Below are 18790 nucleotides of genomic sequence, written 5' to 3' on the forward strand. Positions count from 1 at the left end.
GTTTAGAACTCTGAATTATTATTATTATTATTATTATTATTATTATTTTGGTGGTGGTGATGGTGGTTGGTTGGTTGCTTGCTTACTTACTTGCCTGAGATAGTGTCTCCCTATGAGGTTCTGACTGGCCTGAAATTTTCACCACATAGGCCAGGCTATTCAAATTCATAAAGTTTCACCCACTTTTGCTTCCCTTATGTTGCAATTAAAAGCCTGGATATCATCTGATGTTTTTCAATATATAGTGAAGTACTGTCAAGATGGCACAGCAGGAAGAGAGGCTTCCCAGCAAGTCTCATGATGTGAGTGGCTCGCTGGAATAAACATCACCGAAGGAGAAAGCTGCTTCCTGAGCTTCCCACCTGTACTGTGCTGCATTGACTCTCAGATGCAGACAAACAAAAACCAAATATATTTGAAAAATTTTAAAAGGTTGCTTAAAATTTCCTGAAATGAATCATTTGTCACCTAGATAATGATATGGTAAGAGGTAACACCGTACCAGATTCAAGCAGAGAAAATGCACACATTAATTGTATACACAGAAGATGGGTCAGGATCAGGGTCTCTAGGCTTCATATTTATGTTTATTTTATTATTTTATTTTGCAGTAAGGCAAGTCAAATTTTAAATTCTCGCAAAGCCTCCAATGCTAAATTATAATGTTTTAACAAATTAGCAATTTCTTGGTGGTAAAATTGGTAAGGAGAATATTTCAGAAATGTTCATATTAATTAGTCTCAATCTGAACTTAATTCATTATTACATTACATCTTAATATATTAATTAATATCTGTAATTACACTAATTATATTTGGCAGGGTAACTATTCTAATGCAAACAGTAAAAATAATTTAAAATAAAGTAATTATTCTAAATGGTTAACAAATACAGTAAAAATATTTTTGAATAATGCTTCTGTTGATTTACAATTACTCATTAAAGAAATTATGAGACTCCACCTCAGCTTAACTCTTTCCCCTGAAACTTTCCCCCATTCCCATGTATTAGCTGACAATCCACAGACGTACTTTCCACCAGGGACACCCAGTGTCCACTTTGGGCTGTCACTCACGAGGCCATTTTCACTATCCTTTCTTCCCTTCATTATGCTCTCTCTAGACTTACTTTTGTCTTTCAGCAGACTCTTACAGGAGCCCCTACTCCTACACCATCTCCTTTCCCTGGGCATCCCAACTCTTGGTGACAGCACAGAGTTGCCCCTAGTCTTTCCTTCCCTGTCTCTCCAGACTTATTTGTCCTCTGTAGCGTAGATCTGCAAGATCCCATCTTGAGATCCTACCTTCATTCCCTGGAGGTACCACTTCTTGGTGTTGACCTAACTCAGCTCTTTCTCAAAGACATTGCTGGACTTCTCTTCTAGCTCCCCTCCATTCTTTTTTCTTATTTTTAAATCATTTGCCAATCAACAGAACCACTTTCTACCAGTAATCTATTGTGGCCAAACTAAGATGGGACTCAACCAATTCTCACTATCCTCTCTGTAATCAATCCCACTAGATCTTTCCCTTAAGCCCTCAAATCCTTTCCTTCAAACTCATTTACATCCCTTTCTATTTCTTGTGACCCTCAACAGATATCACTATCAGTGACCCGAAGCAACCATACTTGCCTAGGATCGAAAGTAGTCAACAGAAACCAAAGAACCATCTATGCATCCAACAAAGAGAGAACTAAATGTCACCACAATAAATACTTCAAGCTTCATCAAAGCCTGGGTGCTGTGTAATAATCTTTGTGAACACTGTGAAGACTCATAACTCAATTAGTTTAATAAAAATCTGAATATCCAATAGCTAAGCAGGATTTGGGGGGCTGAGAGGACACTGGAAAGAAAGGTAGAGAGGCACAAGAGTTGTCAGCCAGAAAAATAGGAAGCAAGAGATGAACATGTGGTGCTGTAAAAAGGCACTTCCACGTGGTAGCATAGAGACGAAATATAGGTCAATTTAAGATGTAAGGACTAGGTAGTAACAAGACTAAGGTATTGCCTGATCTGTGTGATTATTTGGAAGCTAGCAGGCAGAGCAAGGTGACTAGTGATTCCACTGTAAAATCTCGTCCTACATAGATCCCATGAGTAAATACAAACATGAATAGACAAAACAATTTGCCTCCACAAGAATCCAGTAATCCTGCTGCAATGGACCCTAGGAAATGCAATAAGTTGAGGCACAAGACAAGGATTTCAAAATAGCAATTGTAACTGCATGCAAGAACCTTTAAATAGGGTTATGAAACCGAAGTAAGCACAAAAAATTGAATGAAATAAGCTAAATATGGAACTCTCAAAAGCAGAATTTAACAAAGAAAAGGAGTCACTAAAGAAATCTGAAATAAAACTGGAAAAGAAAAATTTAAGATGTCAAACAAAAACCTCAAAGGCAATCCTCACCAACAGATTGCATGACATAGAATAGAGTCTCAGGTGGTGAAGACAAGGCAGAGGAAACGGAGAGCTTGTTCATAGAAAATATGGAATCTAAAAATACCCAATCACAAAATATTCAGGTTTTCTCGGTCACCCTGAAAATAAAAAAAAAGTCCAACATCCATTAATAAAAAGGGTAAAAAAGAAACCCAGGTCAAAGAAATAGAAAATATGTTTAATAGAATCATAAAAGGAAAACCATCTAAAGCAGGTACCTGATAAGATATAAAAACATTCAGAATACCAAGTAGACAGGACCAGAAAAGGAATATCCCACAACATATAATAGTCAGAAGACTAAACATATAGAACAAGAAAAGCATATTAAAATTGCATTGGGGGAAAATCAAGTAACATAAAATGCAGGCCCACTGGGTAACACCTAACCTTCCAATGGTGATATTTCAAAGCCAGAAGTTAGTACATTGAGTATTCTACAAACTCTGAGAGATTACAGATGCCAACTCAGACTCCTATACCAAAAAAATATCAATCACAATCTACTAAAAAGGACAAACATTGCTTGGTAAAACTAGATTTAAGCTATTTATGTCTACTAATCCATCTTTACACTAACATATATGCCAAGGAACTAAAGGAATAATTCAATCTGAAGAAGTTATTCACACCCAAGAAGACAGAGGGAATAAATAATCCCAGAACAGTGAGCAAAAGAAGAGGATAAATTCTAGACCACAACAACAAAATAAATAAATAAATAAATAAATGAATAAATAAATAAGACTAAATGATAACTCATAATATTCATGGCTTCAATTTTCAAAAAAAAACAAATAAGACTAACAGTTGCGATTAGAAAACATGATTCTGCTTTCTACTACATCCAAAAAATATACCCACCATGAATGATAGATATTTTCATTTTTTAAGAAATATATGCCAATTGTCTTCTTTGTTCAATTTTCTTGGCATATATATCAAATATAAATATATATTTTACAAGTAACCTAGAAATACATCTGAAAGCTTTAGAAAAACAAGAAAAACTAGCACTCTAAAGGGTATTGCCAGGAAATAAATTCAGGCTTAAATCAAAGAAAAACAAACACACATCAACAATAAAAAACATACAAAGAATCAATGATTAAATGTTGGTTCTTTGAGAATATCACCAAGATTGAACACATTTCACTAAAGTAACCAAAGATGAAGAGAAAAGAGTCAAAGTAATAAAATTAGACATGAAAAAGGGGATGTTACAACAGACACTGGGGAAATTAAAAGAATTATCAAGAAATAAATTTACAACTGCAAATTCCCTAAGGATGACAGATATCTTGATAGCACATGAGGAAGAGGGGAACAGAGATGGAGGCAACAGAGTTCCACAAGCTGATGGATGCCTCCTTCAATGGCCAAAGCACTTCCAACTTGATCTTGATGAACTTAAGCAGAATATCTTGCTTGTGGTTTAGAGACTAAGAGAAAAAAATCAAGGTCATATCTATAGTCTCAAGACATATTTCAAAAAATACAGTCATTAGTGATGTAAAATCTGAATTGATGACATCTAGAATATTTTAGAGACGGCCATTTTGTCTTATGCTTATAATCCTTGCACTTGTAGGCTGGTCAGGAGGACTGACTTAATTTCAATGCCAATCTTTTAACAAACTAAGAGGAAGCAAATGATATAAATGGGGTGGCTCTTTCATGTCCTGGACACACAGTTCCAAATAATCAAATGAAACTTATATTAATTATTAATAATATAATATATTAATTAATAATTATATTAATTACAAACTATTTCTCATATACATCAGATTTATTACTAACTAGCTCTTACATCCAAATTAACCCATTTCTACTTATTGCTATGTGATTGTGGCTTTTACTTGTCATGTTGTTTCTTGGGTGACTGCTCACATCTCTCTGGACTCTGCCCCTCCTCATTGAAGTCCTGAATTTTTTTTTTTTTTTGCCTAACTTTATACTGCCTGACTGTTGGTCAAACATCTTTTATTATTAACTGATGTGAACAACACATATTTACAGTATAAAGAAAAATCCCATAGTATTTCTGATTTCTGTCTAATCAAAACAGAAGATTTTAACTTTAATATAGTAAAAGTACATACAACAAAACAGCTATCAAGTAAAAATTATGTTATAATATCTAATCTATTTTTATTTAACAAATTAGAGAAAGTATTTAATTATTTATCCTATCTTGGTGATTTTAAAGTTTTATATCTAATTTATCCTATATCATAAATTAAAAGACTATATGTATAATTATCTAGTCATCAACTTCATCAAAGACCTGAGAAGGAAATAATATTACCTGAGTAAGAAGGAAGGTGCAAGCAAGTGACTTCCAAAAATATAAGAAATGACAGAAACAGCTGACTGCATAGTCACTCACACAATTTTTCTTTGCAACACTGGGGCATCCAGCTTTGACCTATAGGCCTATCATATCTGACAAACTTTCCTGTGAAGCAGGTAATTTTGAAGGGCTGTTCTACCTTGTTTTGGGAAAGCTCAGAACTCACCTTTCTTGGTTTCCTGCTGATCCAGTTTGGACATTAACTGTCAACAATTGAGGCAAGGGCAGTTTCTTTGCCCACATGGTTAGCTTTTGCCATAAAGGAAACAAACTTTACAGAGAGTTTCTTTAAAACCCATCATCTTCTCTGGAATACATTGGTTCTGTCAGAATCAGACACTACTCACTGTCTTGAAAGTCTAAGTTATTAAAATATTTTAAATTTCATATTCTGTAGGTCTTTGAAATATTTGGAGAATACCTATCTATCTGAAATATATCCTTGTATACCTAGGAAACCTAATTAACATGACTATATGTTTGGCTATTATAGGTGAATACTTTATTTTTGTAAATCTATATTTCTTAATTATATACTACATTTTTAATTGATCTGTATAAAATATCTTAAACAGAAGTAGAAATATACATACAGTATAACAGAATTAACATTAAATTTATGGCAATAAACTAAAGTCCACACCAGTGTAAAATCTTTTGAGACTTACAATTTTTGGATTAAAGTAGATTCAATAATCTACAGCAATCAACACTTTTTTCATTATGTTTATATTATAGTTTCATTGTTTATATGTCTCATATGGGCAGTTTTGTGGTGGGAAGGAAAGGGGTAATATAAACCTTTTAGGTGGCTGTGGATACTTCATACTAGGCAGCATAAAACAAGGATAGCTTTGGGTAAATGTGGTATAGACTCTGAAATCATGATGTTGAATTTTTCACAACACATTACACTAAGATGTATTTGCCTATCTCTTGCTTTGAACGGATCACTTATCCCTTTCATTTGTAAAACATTGCTTCTCTGCTTACACATTTCTTCCAAGGTTGACAATTCTGTTAGGCTGTGCCATGAACGCACAGACCTTAGTAATCACACACCTCACCAGAAAGGGCTTGTCAAGTTACTGTCATGAATAAGCAATTTTTATAAATAACTTATATAACTTAATTGTAAAATTATTATTTGCACAAATATCATAGTGACAATATTATATACATACACACATATGTATATATATATATATATATATATATATATATATATATATATATATATATTTCCTAGAAAATATCTGCCACACACCCAGGTGTGTCTCATTACTGCCATGCTTCTTTGGGAGTGAAAATGTACTTCTTGGGGAAAGTGCCAGCTGATGCAATCAATCAAATTCCTGTCTTCCTTCAGAAGATAACCTAAATTCCTTATGTATATTGTCTCTTTCATCACACAAAATGCTGAAGAGGTCTGTATCAAAGGATCAAGATTTGATAAAAACGAATAAACTAAACCCAATATTACCCTTTTCTAAGAGTTGTTGCTCATGTAAACCTAGCTGTTTTTCCTCCATATAAATTGAAGTGAAAGTTACAGTGACCTCCAGTGTAGCAGGATACACTGTGTTAGTGGAAACGAAGGTGCAATTACAGTCAGTGCCTTTCGAACCTGAAAGCAAAGGTCAGCTTTATGAAAAAGACCGATATTAGAACACTTACGTATCTGAGAATTGTTTTGCTTTTTTGTTCTCAGTAGCTTGGGATCCCCAGGGATTCACACTCTGAGAAGCACAGGCCTAGAGTCATGCATCTCACTTGTTTCTCACCACTGGACCTACTCACCTGATGATTTCTATCTACCCAGGCAATGTTCTTAACTCAGTTATGCACAGCACCACCTTTTAAAACTTTCATGAGATTCTTCACCAGGTCTATTTTCTATTCTCTAAAGGCTTCAGGTATATTTTAGATATACTGTATTACCATGATTGTTTGCTTGCAGTTTTCTTCATTAAACTGTAGCTTCTAAAGTTATCTGAAGAGATATTCATCCGTTACTACCAGAGGGCCTAAACTGTACCTGATGAATAAGTTAATTAACATGCTGGGTTCAATATGATCACTTGCAATGATGAATTCTATCAGAGTGAAAAATGACAAACTGAAAAGTAATATAAATGTAAGCCTCATACAGATATACCCAAAGAATCAATGAATATCAAATATGATTGAATTCTATGATTAGTATAGTTACATAGTTGTTTCACACACACACACACACACACACACACACACACACACACACACACGAGAGAGAGAGAGAGAGAGAGAGAGAGAGAGAGAGAGAGAGCCAGCCAGCCAGCCAGCCAGCCAAAGACAGAGAAAGAGAAGTCAAAATGGCCTGGGTCATAAATGTATAAATTAGTATGAAATTTCTAATAATTATAGTAACTTTCTTTTCTTTTTTTTTTCTTTTTCTTTCTTTTTTTTGTTTTTGTTTTTGTTTTTGAGACAATGTTTCTCTGTAGCTTTGGAACCTGTCCTGAACACTAGCTCTAGAAGACCAGGATGGCTTCAAACAAACTCACAGCGACCTGCCTGCCTCTGCCTCCCAAGTGCTGGGTAAAGGCATGCACCACCACCACCTGGTATAGATGCCAAATTTTAATTGTTATCAAGCAAATGTATATGACTATAAGGAAACAATTTTGGTTATTAGATTTTAATAAACTAATAAAATTGTAAAATGACTATTGGAAAGTTTTGTGAAAATAATTCTTTTCATAGACAATGGTTTAAGACATAAATTAATGGAAAATTTATGTTCAGCCACCTGTAAGATAAAAAACAGAGTTACTGACTTGGTAACTTGGTTTTAGTTTTCTGGTTAAATTTGCTTCCAGGTTTCTATAGTACACAAATATTTACATTTATGAATGAGCACATTTATCCAAACAAATATGAATTGTAATATTTAATGTATTTATGAGATACATAATTTATTTATCAATAAATTAGATAAATAAAACAGTGTACACTGGGTGCAAAGTTGAGTGTATGCTTGCCAAAGAACAAGATGAATTTGTGAGCTGAAATAAATGCTTAAAATGTGTTACCATGGTCCGCTCGGTGTCTAACACATTGATCAATAATTCTCTGCTAAGCACGGCCATGGTGGCACACACCTTTAATCTGAGCACCAAGGCAGGAGGATCTTAGTGAGTTCGAGGCCACCCTGGTCTACAAGTAACAGGGAATAAACAGAAATTGCAAAGTCATAGCAGAGAATATTTGTGAAGATGTTGGTATTCATGAATATTGGATGACAGGAATGAGGTTTCTGTAAATTGTGTGGATAGTTCACACTGAATGAAACATGGAATTTGAATGGTTAAAGTAGGTTTATTTTTTCCATCCTTTTTACTTGTTTTACAACTTAGAACCTTGTTCTTGCCAGAAAAGTTCTCTTACAACTAAGAAGAATCTTGATGCTCAAATCATTTCTTCAACATTCCTCTTCAAGCAATATCCACATGCTAATGTTAGATAATTTTTCAGAAACTATGATTAACTGAAAATCATTAGAGATACTTTAATGTTACCATTTGACCCGCACTTGAAGGAGATCAATTAAAACAGTTATGTACTGACATATTACCGCTATCACAAGACGCATAAGCAGCAAATATAATGATAAAACACTGCAGATATGATTAACACTACTGTTTACAGTACATGTGGGGACCTGCTGCTTTGACATTGGTGGATTGATGGATGATAGAATCTTTATCATTCTTGAGCATGAATTCTGGGGAGGGAAACTGCTCCATGTACATACCACTGTTTGTTTTTTCTAAGCTGAAGTGACACACAAACAACTTAGAAGTTTGTACTTACTCTCGACTATTACTTGTCGATCTTCCCAGTTATCTTTAATCAGCTGTATATTCCCGAAGTGTGCATCACTGTAAAAGATCCGATTGGTACCTTCTCTTTTTTGATTGTAGTCAAAGGCCAGGGCTATGATATTCTTGAAATATTGTGGGTTCTCATAAGGCCTTACTGGGGAATTTAAATTTGTTTCATCAGAAAGATGTATACTTTTCAATATTGTCCTTCCTGAATATAGCAAATAGCCCTCATGCCTAAGACAAGTAACTCCATCCTCAGCCAAATAGCCATGGGCACAGGCACAAGTTCTCCTGGAATTTCCTCGATAAAGACAGAGTTGCTTACAGCCACCATTTTCTTTGGCACAGACATTGGTCCCTGAGAAAGAGAAAACACCCAAACATACAATCATTTTTTGCTTTATGTTGGAAAAATTTTATCCTATCTCTAATTGAAATATTACAACAAGTATAACTATATTTTTAAAGGTATGTCATTAAAAATTAAATACAAAAAATAATGAATTTTTAAATCAAAGGTTTTAGTTTCTTGAATTTCAACTTGAAATATATATTTCAAAGCCAAACAAAAGCATGAAGATTTGACTGCCTAAGGCAAGAGATTTAGCTTACACCACATTTTCTTTATCCATCCGTTTAATACTAGGTGTCTAGACTGCTGAGTCTAGAACTTGACTATTGTGTGAAGGCCATGATAAACATACGTATTCACATATCCTGTTTTATGCTGCTTGAGAATGTTTTGAGTAAATACCTAGTCGTGGTATAGTTGGATCATATACTGCCATTTTTCATGAGGAATCTCTGTATGCTATCCTGTAGTAGTGGCCAAACCCTTTTAGTCTTCTTGAAATAAGCTAAAGTTTTCATGTGACTCCTGGAAAAAGCTCATGTGATTCAAAAGTGTTCTCCTCCCAGGACTAAGGGAAGTAGCAACTACAGAGCAACAGAACTACTATTTGTGAGAAAGTTGGAGCCTCAGAAAACTTGTCCTACACTCTCAGTGATATATAGTTCAAAGAAGATGGAAAAAGGGGAGTGGAGAGAGATGACCCAAAAACTTCAGAGGCTTGGTAGAGGAGATGAAAATTCTGGGAAAACTCTCTCAGCATTCAATAACAAAAGCAAAATGTAACATGAGGGGGTCTGTCTGTTGGAGGTTTTTTGTCCTGCCCACCCCCCTAGATGCTTAGTCCCAGAGAAAAATCACACTGAGATCTCTATAAGTTATAAAGTTGATTGGCCCATTAGGTCAGGCTTCTTACTGGCTAACTCTCACATCTTGATTAACCCATTGTTCTTATCTATGTTAGCCATGTGGCTCAGTCCCTTTTTCAGTGGGGCAGCTCACATCCTGCTGCTTCTGTGATCTGGGCAGGAATGGGAGGAATCAACTTCCTCCTCCCAAGAATTCTCCTGCTCTCCTTATGTCATTTCCACTTCCTGTCTGGTTTTTCCATCTACACCTCCTGCCTGGCCAATCAACGTTTATTTAAAACATGATTGACAGAATACAGACAATTCTCCCGCAGTAGAAAGCCACTTTTTGACTTTTAAAAAGTTCCCTCTTGTAGAGTCAGCAATTAGGTAGATCTAGAAACTGAGAAATTTGTCTTCAGAGTTGACTCTGAAAACCCAGAACTGATCACAGAACAGAACAAGTGGGAATTGACCCATGAAAAGAGAAAAATGAATCAGAAAGTTATAGTGTGTTCTACAAGGTGGAAATCTAGCCTAGGACATAAATGTAGAGTATGACCTATAGATTAAGGCACCATACCTACAAGCCCCCCAACTGAAGACCTTTGCAGTACCATCTCTTGAAACCTGCCCAAACACTGTATGTTGGATTTCCCTCTGTATGCTGAAAATACCAACGGTTAATAAAGAACTGCTTTGAGCCCATAGCAGAGCAAGGCAGAAGGTGTTAGGCCGGGAAAACTAAAGTGAATGCTGGGAAGGCTGAGCTAGAGAGAAGCCATGTAGCCTCCACTTAGCCAATAAGAAGCTAGAGCTAATGGGCCAAGCACTGATTTAAATAATATGGTTTCTGTGGGATTATTTGGGGCTCTGAGCAGGCAGGGAGCAACAAGTGGCCCTCCTCCTACTGGGCTGCACAAAGGCAAAACAGCACATGAAGTTCTTTTCAGAAAGAAAGTGTACAGGACCACAACCCAAAGATTGCACAGAAAAAAGCCTAGCCACTGTGCATAGGTAGAGACTCCTCACTCCTTACTGAAACTATCTTTGTCTATGGTACAGCTCTGCTTGAACTGGTCTTCCCCTGCAATCAGATTGGTGACTATATTAATTGCCATAATAGAACCTTCATGCAGTAGCTGATGGAAACAAATGAAGAGATCCACAGCCAAGCACTGGGCCAAGCTCCCAGAGACCAGTCAAAGAGAAAGAGAAGAAATTATATGAGCAGGGTGGGGGGGGGGTGAGTCAAGACCATGATGGGGAAACCCAGAGAAATAGCTGACCAGAGTTAATGAAAACTCATGGACTCTGGCCTGACAGCTGGGAAGCTTCATGAAACCAAACTAGGCCCTCTTCATGTGGGTGACAGTTATGTGGCTTGAACTATTTGTGGGGCTCTTGGCATTGGGACCAGGTCTTATCCCCTGTGCATGAACTGGCTTTTATGAGTTCATTCCCCGTAGTGGGATACCTTGCTCAGTCTTGGTGCAGGGAGGAGGAGCTTGTTCCAGCCTCATTTTAATGTGACAGTCTTTGTTAACTCCCTATGGGAAGCCTTACCACCTCTGAGGAGTGGATGACTGGTGGTGGAGGGGAGATTGGGGAGCTGAAGGAGGGGGGAGGGTAAAAGCGGAGGGAGGAGAAAGTGTGGTTGATATGTAAAATGAATAATTTTTTTTAAAAAGGTAGTTGAATGCATTGTTTTAAAATGATAGGTTTTATATTTTATGATCTTTGGCACATGTAACATGTTAATTAAAAGCAACCTGAAGTCACTGAGAAATCATGTGATGCTCTCAGAAGTGCCCATGAAGCACAGAGGAAATCGCAAATGGATGGCTTTGTAATTCTTCATCTCTTATACGTGAGGCATATATATCTCTAATTTTAAAAGATCAAGTATGCTCTTACTGTTTCTTTGTAAGGCAGACTCTATGCTACTAATCCATTATTGCCATTTTCAAAATTATTAAAGTTTGTTCATATACAGAAATTGAATAAAAAAATTAAAAAAAGACAAAACCATTATCAAGGAATTAGAAATACACATTGAAGACAACTGTTCCCAGAGTTATAACAACTTTTGCGCTAAAAGATAATCCAAAAAAAATTCAATGGCCTCTCTAATACCCTAGTTATGCTTTGTGCTTTTGTCATTATATATTTAGCAAGGTTTTAAAAACATATTTATTAGTACAAACCCATTCTCAAGTCTTGTCTATGCTACATGTGTATGAAAAATGAATATAAATGTATAAAGACTATTGTATCTTTATTTCCTTTGTCTTCTCTATGATTTTTATAAAAGAAAATTATTAAAAGGAATTTTGAGGCTTTGAACATAATAGAAATTAATTCTGAATTTTTAAAAATAAATGAAACTGATATAAAATATATTGGTTATATATTCATTAACTGTGCTGACCTTTCTCTCTTACTCGATTAAAGATTTTGATCTCCTTTAGGTTGACTCCAAGGCCGGTTCTCATGGTTACTGCTTCCGTGGCATCATTTTTGTGGCCCCTTCTGACTGACCCATTGGCGTGTGCTCTGCCAAAAGTTGAACATACTAATTAAAATCAAGCTGGGGAAAACTGAAGAGAAGAGATGACTCAACCAGAAGAAAAATAGACTAGTTTTAGTGTGTGGTGTTGAAACGCTAGACCGTAGAATAGCTAGAGACCCTTGCTGGCCTCTTCTGTAAAAATTACATGGTTTTGTGAAATTCTTTCTGTAACCTTGCTAAGGGGTGGTTAATCCTACAAGGGCAAAGAAATGGCACCGAAATAACATTTTGAGGCTCAAATACTTATGAAAAAATAAATTACCTGTCAGACCAGTAGATGTAAGCCCCAAAGACTGCAACTGAAAACAGATCCACACTGCTCCCAGACAGCACAACCTCACGGTTCCCGCCAGTGTCAAGGTCAATTCTTTCTATCTTGTCTGTGCGAGCATCACACCAGTACAATTTATTTTCCTACACAGTGATTTGAAAGCAATAGTACAAGCGGTTTTGATTATTTATTAAGAAAATAAGGAAATATTAAAAGGAGAGTACTGCAAGCTGGACATGAATACATGTTAGAATCTTAAAAGCAATCCAACAGACCTCATAGTCAATGGAGATGCCATTGGGCCATGTTATTCCCATGCTTACAATCATGACCTTCTCAGAGCCATCTAGGTGAGCCTTCCCAATGCAGGGCATCTGTCCCCATTCAGTCCAGAACAAGAAGCTGAAATGACATTGATTATTTATAATAATGAACAGATTAAAGTACACCAAATGAAACTGCAAAATGACAGCAAAGCTCTTAATTGTATAACATTCATAACAGAACCAAATAATACACCACAGAACTTAATTTACAAATATCTCTGCAGTTGCTAATAGAATTTTATTATAAAGCATATTTAACCAGGTGTAGCAATCACAATGATGGAATACAGTAAGCACAAACATTTTAGCATTTGATTTATATGATGTTTCAAGGATTGGCAAACACATACAGACCAAATGTAAATTAGAATTTATGAGAAAATGGAAAGAGGGAGTTGCTGTATTAAAGCAAGTTTCTTTCGGTGCTTTGGAAGAATCAATAACATATACTCATCCTATCTGAAATTTCTTCTCCAACTTAGTGCCTAATTTTTTTCAGCTTCTCCTTCATTATGTCCCTGGTCCCTCTTTGATTATTCTGCATCATTAACCCTACATCAAAACAGCAGAATGCACAGACTAGAGTGGCACACCACACTGAGTCTTTTATCTTCTTAATCATTTGAATAATCTTTTCCTGCACTAGATTATGGATCCAATAAAACAGTATTTTGTTTTGTTTGTTTGTTTTTTTCTGTTTTCTTCAGAATGTATATATAACATCAAATATTTATATTTACAAATTTAATCTAGTATTATTTAATTTATGCATCTATACACCAACAACTGTAACTTTCAACCTTAATCCAACACCTAAGTGTAACTATTCTGATTTAAATTTTAAAGGTTCAAGTGTGATGCTATCCCAACGAATGATTTAACACTTACAAGAGAAAGCATTTTACTTTAATAACAGGAAAAGCTGTTGTGAAAGAATATGTAATCCAGAAAGAGAAGGTAAGGTGCTATGATACAATACATGGTAGAAAAGGGAATGTGAACAATGAAGATACTGAATTGATGGGTTTTTTTTTTGCTCATTCATTCATAAGTTCAGCATTCATATGACAGCAGACAACCATACTTTTAGCTAAATACAATTCTTTGTAAATTTGATTTATGCACACACAAGTTTTCAACTTAAGAAAGACAAAAGTTTAGAAAACTATGGTATATAGTTTCATATAAGAAACCTAGAACTGAGTTCTGGAGAACTGTCTCAGAGGTTAAGAGCACTGACTGCTCTTTTTTTAATATATATATAAATATTAAAATACATATATATTAAAAATTTCCACCTTCTCCCATCCTCCCATTTGCCTCCCATTGCCCCTACTCCCCCTCCCCCTCGCTCTCCAGTCCTAAGAGAAGTCTGGGTGCCCTGCCCCATGGGAAGTCCAAGGCCCTCCCTCCATCTAGGTCTAGGAAGGTGTGCATCCAAACAGACTAGGCTCCCTAAAAGCCAGTACATGCAGTAGAATCAAAATCCAGTGTCATCATCATTGGCTTCTCAGTCTGCCCTCATTGACAGCCATATTTAGAGAGTCTGATTTGATCACTCATTAGTGGACTCTAGCCATAAACAAAGGACATTAAGCCTAGAGAAGCCAAACAACAAGATAAACCCAAAGAAAAACATATATAGGTCCTCTTGAAATTGGTAGCAAACAAGATTGCCTGACAGCTCTTCCAGAGGTCCTGACTTCAATTTCCAGAACTACAAGGTGACTCAGAACCACCTGTAATGAGATCTGGTGCCCTCTTCTGGCCTGCAGGCATACATGCAGACAGAACAAGAAAAAAATAAATCTTAGGGGGAAAAAAAGCCTAAGGAAATCTGCCATATATATAGACACGCTAATATAGATTATTAACAAACCTGAAACTCTTAAACTACATAAAATATATCCTTTCTATTTATTCATGTTACTTTGAATTATTTTAAGAGTTGATCCTTTTTTATAGCTGTATAAAATATATGTGCTGATATTAGACAACATAATGAAAAGGGTGTTACTAGAATTTCAATTAACTGAATCCTGAAGACATTATTATTCATATTTACAAACTTATAAAATAATGTCAAGACTTTTTTTTAAATGTCAAGACTTTTAAGATCTTTAAGTGCATACAAATAAAAACCAGTAGAACAAAATACCAATGAGTTAGTGATACCCTGTCATATGGTCTTTTTTTTCATTCTTCACATCTTTTTTTCTTGATTTTTATTGAGCTCTACATTTTTCTCTGCTCCCTTACCTCATGTGGTCTACTTTCAATATATTAAAAATATTAATTGATGAACAAATGTATGACATCATCTAATTCTCTGCAGACAAATGTCACGATTGTTAAAAGACCGGTGCTGTTGGCTTACAATGGAGGCACTCTGGCAGTCCGTCATTCTTATCACCTCTTAGCATACTCAGAAAGGTACGGAAATGCATATAATAAACATTTTGCTTAATACTAATCCGTCTACAAATACACCAAATGATCAAGGAAGTATGATTTTTAAATGAGCAGCGTTATACACATTTTATTAGTAAATCGTCATGTGTCCTACAAGCTTGGTGAAAGCAGACTCTCGGAGCACACAGGCCCTCACTTTCTTCTCTAAAGCTCTGTCCGTGGCCCCTTAAGCTCTAAAAACAAGAAAAGGAAGACAGCAAATAGCTAAGTTAAAAACACTGTGCCCTTGAGAAGAGCTAGAAGTCAGGCTCTTTCCAAACAAGATTACCATTTTCCTATAATTTAAAAATGTCTACCATGAAAAGAAAAGCCAGAAGTCTATCTATGAAGAATCTGGGGAATGCTGCCTGTTCAGAATTTTCTCCATTTCTGACCTTGACTTTTCCAGTCAGTTATTACTGAATAATAAAATTAGCACCCAATTTGAAAGTTGCTATCTGATGCTATTTGTTTTGCTTTGTTGGTTTGATGTTTTCACCTTGCAAGTCTCACTAGAGGGGACACTTCTCCACCTACGGTTTCTCTCAACCTGGAACTCCAGCTGACTTTTACAGTCAATTTCTTTTGGATGCCTGCAATGCCACAATTTGATGATATTACCGTTGGTTTTCCCTCTCGTAGGTTAATTCATTCATTTCTAGAACATGTGAGCTTTTGACTGAATGATGTCTCTCTCATTCCTGTTTCTTTCTGCTACTTGTTGTTTATTCTTTTACTTTTTTCTGTTGTAAATTTAATAACTGACTCATTCAAATCCGAATGCCCAACAATTGCATGTAATTCTGTGGAAGAGCACTGACTATTCTTCCAGAGGACCCGAGTCCAAATCCCAGCACCCATAAGGCAGCTCACCCCCTATCTGCAACTCATCTCAGCGAATCTGGCATCTTCACCCATACATGAAGGCAAAACACCAATGCAAATAAAAATAAAAATAAATAAAGTTAAAAAAGAGTAAAATGAAAAGATAACCTACTACACAAAGCCAAGTATAACTGCATGATGATAATTTTATGGTTAATTAACTCATCAATTTAATAAGGTCAAGAGATTTTTGAATGCACCAAAATTAAATACTACTTAGAAATGCAAGCCCAAGATTACTAAAAGTAGAAAGTTGACTAGGAACATAAAATACTGACAGAAGAGTTGCACTCCAGAACTGGGACCATAGCCCAGCTGAGGGCATGCTTTCCAGCTGTGAAATGTTTATCATATGGGATGACAGGGTTGAGAAAAGAAACTGTCGTGTACGTACGTAAAACATTTGTCACAAAAAATAAATAGTATCACTTTCCCAGAGAAGTTTAAACATTATCTACATCAAATTCTATATTTAATTAAAATTTGGGGGGCAACAGATTATTTATTAAACTAATATGAAAAAAATCACATTTTTATATAAATATGCTATACGATGCTCAATCAAGACAGGCATCATACATCCTGGTGCCTAAGACAGGAATGCTTTACTTACAATTTTATGCTTTGCATGTTTAATCAAATCTTTTCATGACATGCTATGATTTCCCATACTTTTGAGGCATAGTAAATGACTTTTCAGTATAAAGAAATGACTATATTCAGTTCTGCCAAATTCCAAGGAGCTGCCAAAAAGCCGAAAAATCCAGCAGGAGAAAGTTGACTTTTCAAAAGGAACTAAATTCGTAGGTGGTTCCTATTTTGCATTGGACTACATTAAAAAAAACTTTTGGTCTCTTTTGTTTCCAAACAGGCTTCAGGCTACTTTGCATGGCACATTTATATCTTGAATTTAGTGAATTTACTCTATGTTGGTCCCCCTTTCTCTTGACAGCTTCACCTGCCATGTTTTAATATCAAACAATTGTAAAATGCTGTTTTGTTTCTAAGCTAGAAATTTTAGCTTTTAAAATTCTATGACAATATTACTTGGAGACCATTTTGAATAATTTTCATAAACCTTTCATTTTAATTCCTTTTCTACTGGAGTCAAGTCAATAAATACATGTTTGCCAAAGTATAGACAGACAACTGTCACCAGTGATCTTAAAAGCTAATAATTATTTCCTATAAATCATTTGCACCCTTAGCTACAGATATGCAAAATATATTTCTTCGTGTGGCTCTTTATGAAATGCTTTCAACAAAAAGTGAGGCTATATAGAATATTCTAATACTGATATAAACATAAAAGCTCTCTCTCTCCCCCTCTTCCTCTCTCTCTCGGACCCTATGTCTGTCTGTCTCTCTATCATACATACACACACATACACACACATACTTACACATACACACACACACACTAACAATCACAATCACAACAATAACAATCACAGGTCTGTTTTTATTTTTTCATCCTCTAAGTTGCCATGCATTACTACTGGTGATCACATTAACACACTGATTAAATCCTAGAAAGCCATTCCTTGGTTTATATATGGAGTGTTGAATGTTACTGCAATAATTTTTTCAAAGTGTAACTCGTAAGTTTTACAAGTGAAGAGTGCTGAAGACATGTTCAAACAAAAATGTAGAACTCAGAAGAAAAAATTAACACATAAAGGAAATGAGAACTGAAGATCATCATTGTTAAAGTGTCAAAGAGAAGAAAATATTTTACAGATATATACCCGATAGACTACTAATACTCAAAATATACAAAAACTAAATAGAAAACAGCTCTATAAAATATAGGCTAAGAAACTGAATAGTTCTTAAAAGAAGAAATCTAAATGTCCAATCATAGTTTTTAAAATTGTTCAACACTCTTTCTCATTAAAGAAAGCAAATTAAAACCATTTAAAGAATCTACTTCACGGTAATCAGAAAGGCCATCAACAGGAAAGCAAATGACAGCAAAGGCTGGTGAGAATACGGAAGAAGGGGAATGCTTTTTCACTGTTGGTTAGAGATTAAACTGCTGTGACCACTATGGAAATTTTGTGGATACTTTTCAAAACATTAAAACTAGATCCACCAAATAACTCAACTATACTGTTCTTGGTCACATACCCTAAGAAGTCCAGGTCTCAGAAACAGAGACTCTTACATTATGTATCATGTTTACTGCAAGCAAATCAACCTAGATGTTCATCAATTGGTAAACAAATAACAAATATAGGGCATATGTATACAATTGTGTTTTCTTCATCTTTAAAGGAAAATGATATTATAAAATTGCAGAACTGAAAAAAAAACATATTAAGTGATATATCCCAGGTTTCTGTAACATAAACGCCTTTGTTCTCTCTCATATGTGGATCCCGGTTTCTAATTTTTATACATTTTTTTATACA

The 18790-nt window shown here is 35.3% G+C and overlaps 1 protein-coding gene across 2 annotated transcripts in view; it reads right to left on the reverse strand.

Moving 5' to 3' along the window:
• The window catches only part of Lrp1b (LDL receptor related protein 1B), a 1858137-nt gene that overhangs the window by 496351 nt on the left and 1342996 nt on the right, over positions 1-18790 (reverse strand). For both annotated transcript variants that reach the window (XM_087899923.1, XM_087899922.1), the window contains exons 38-41: positions 12990-13116; positions 12706-12857; positions 12303-12427; positions 8661-9032 (exon numbers count right to left, since the gene is read on the reverse strand). In XM_087899923.1, coding sequence (XP_087756049.1) covers positions 8661-9032; positions 12303-12427; positions 12706-12857; positions 12990-13116 — 776 coding nt within the window. The remainder of the gene's footprint in view (positions 1-8660; positions 9033-12302; positions 12428-12705; positions 12858-12989; positions 13117-18790) is intronic.

Source organism: Myodes glareolus, chromosome 21, assembly GCF_982192425.1.
Source record: "Myodes glareolus chromosome 21, mMyoGla1.1, whole genome shotgun sequence".
NCBI classification, from domain to species: domain Eukaryota; kingdom Metazoa; phylum Chordata; class Mammalia; order Rodentia; family Cricetidae; genus Myodes; species Myodes glareolus.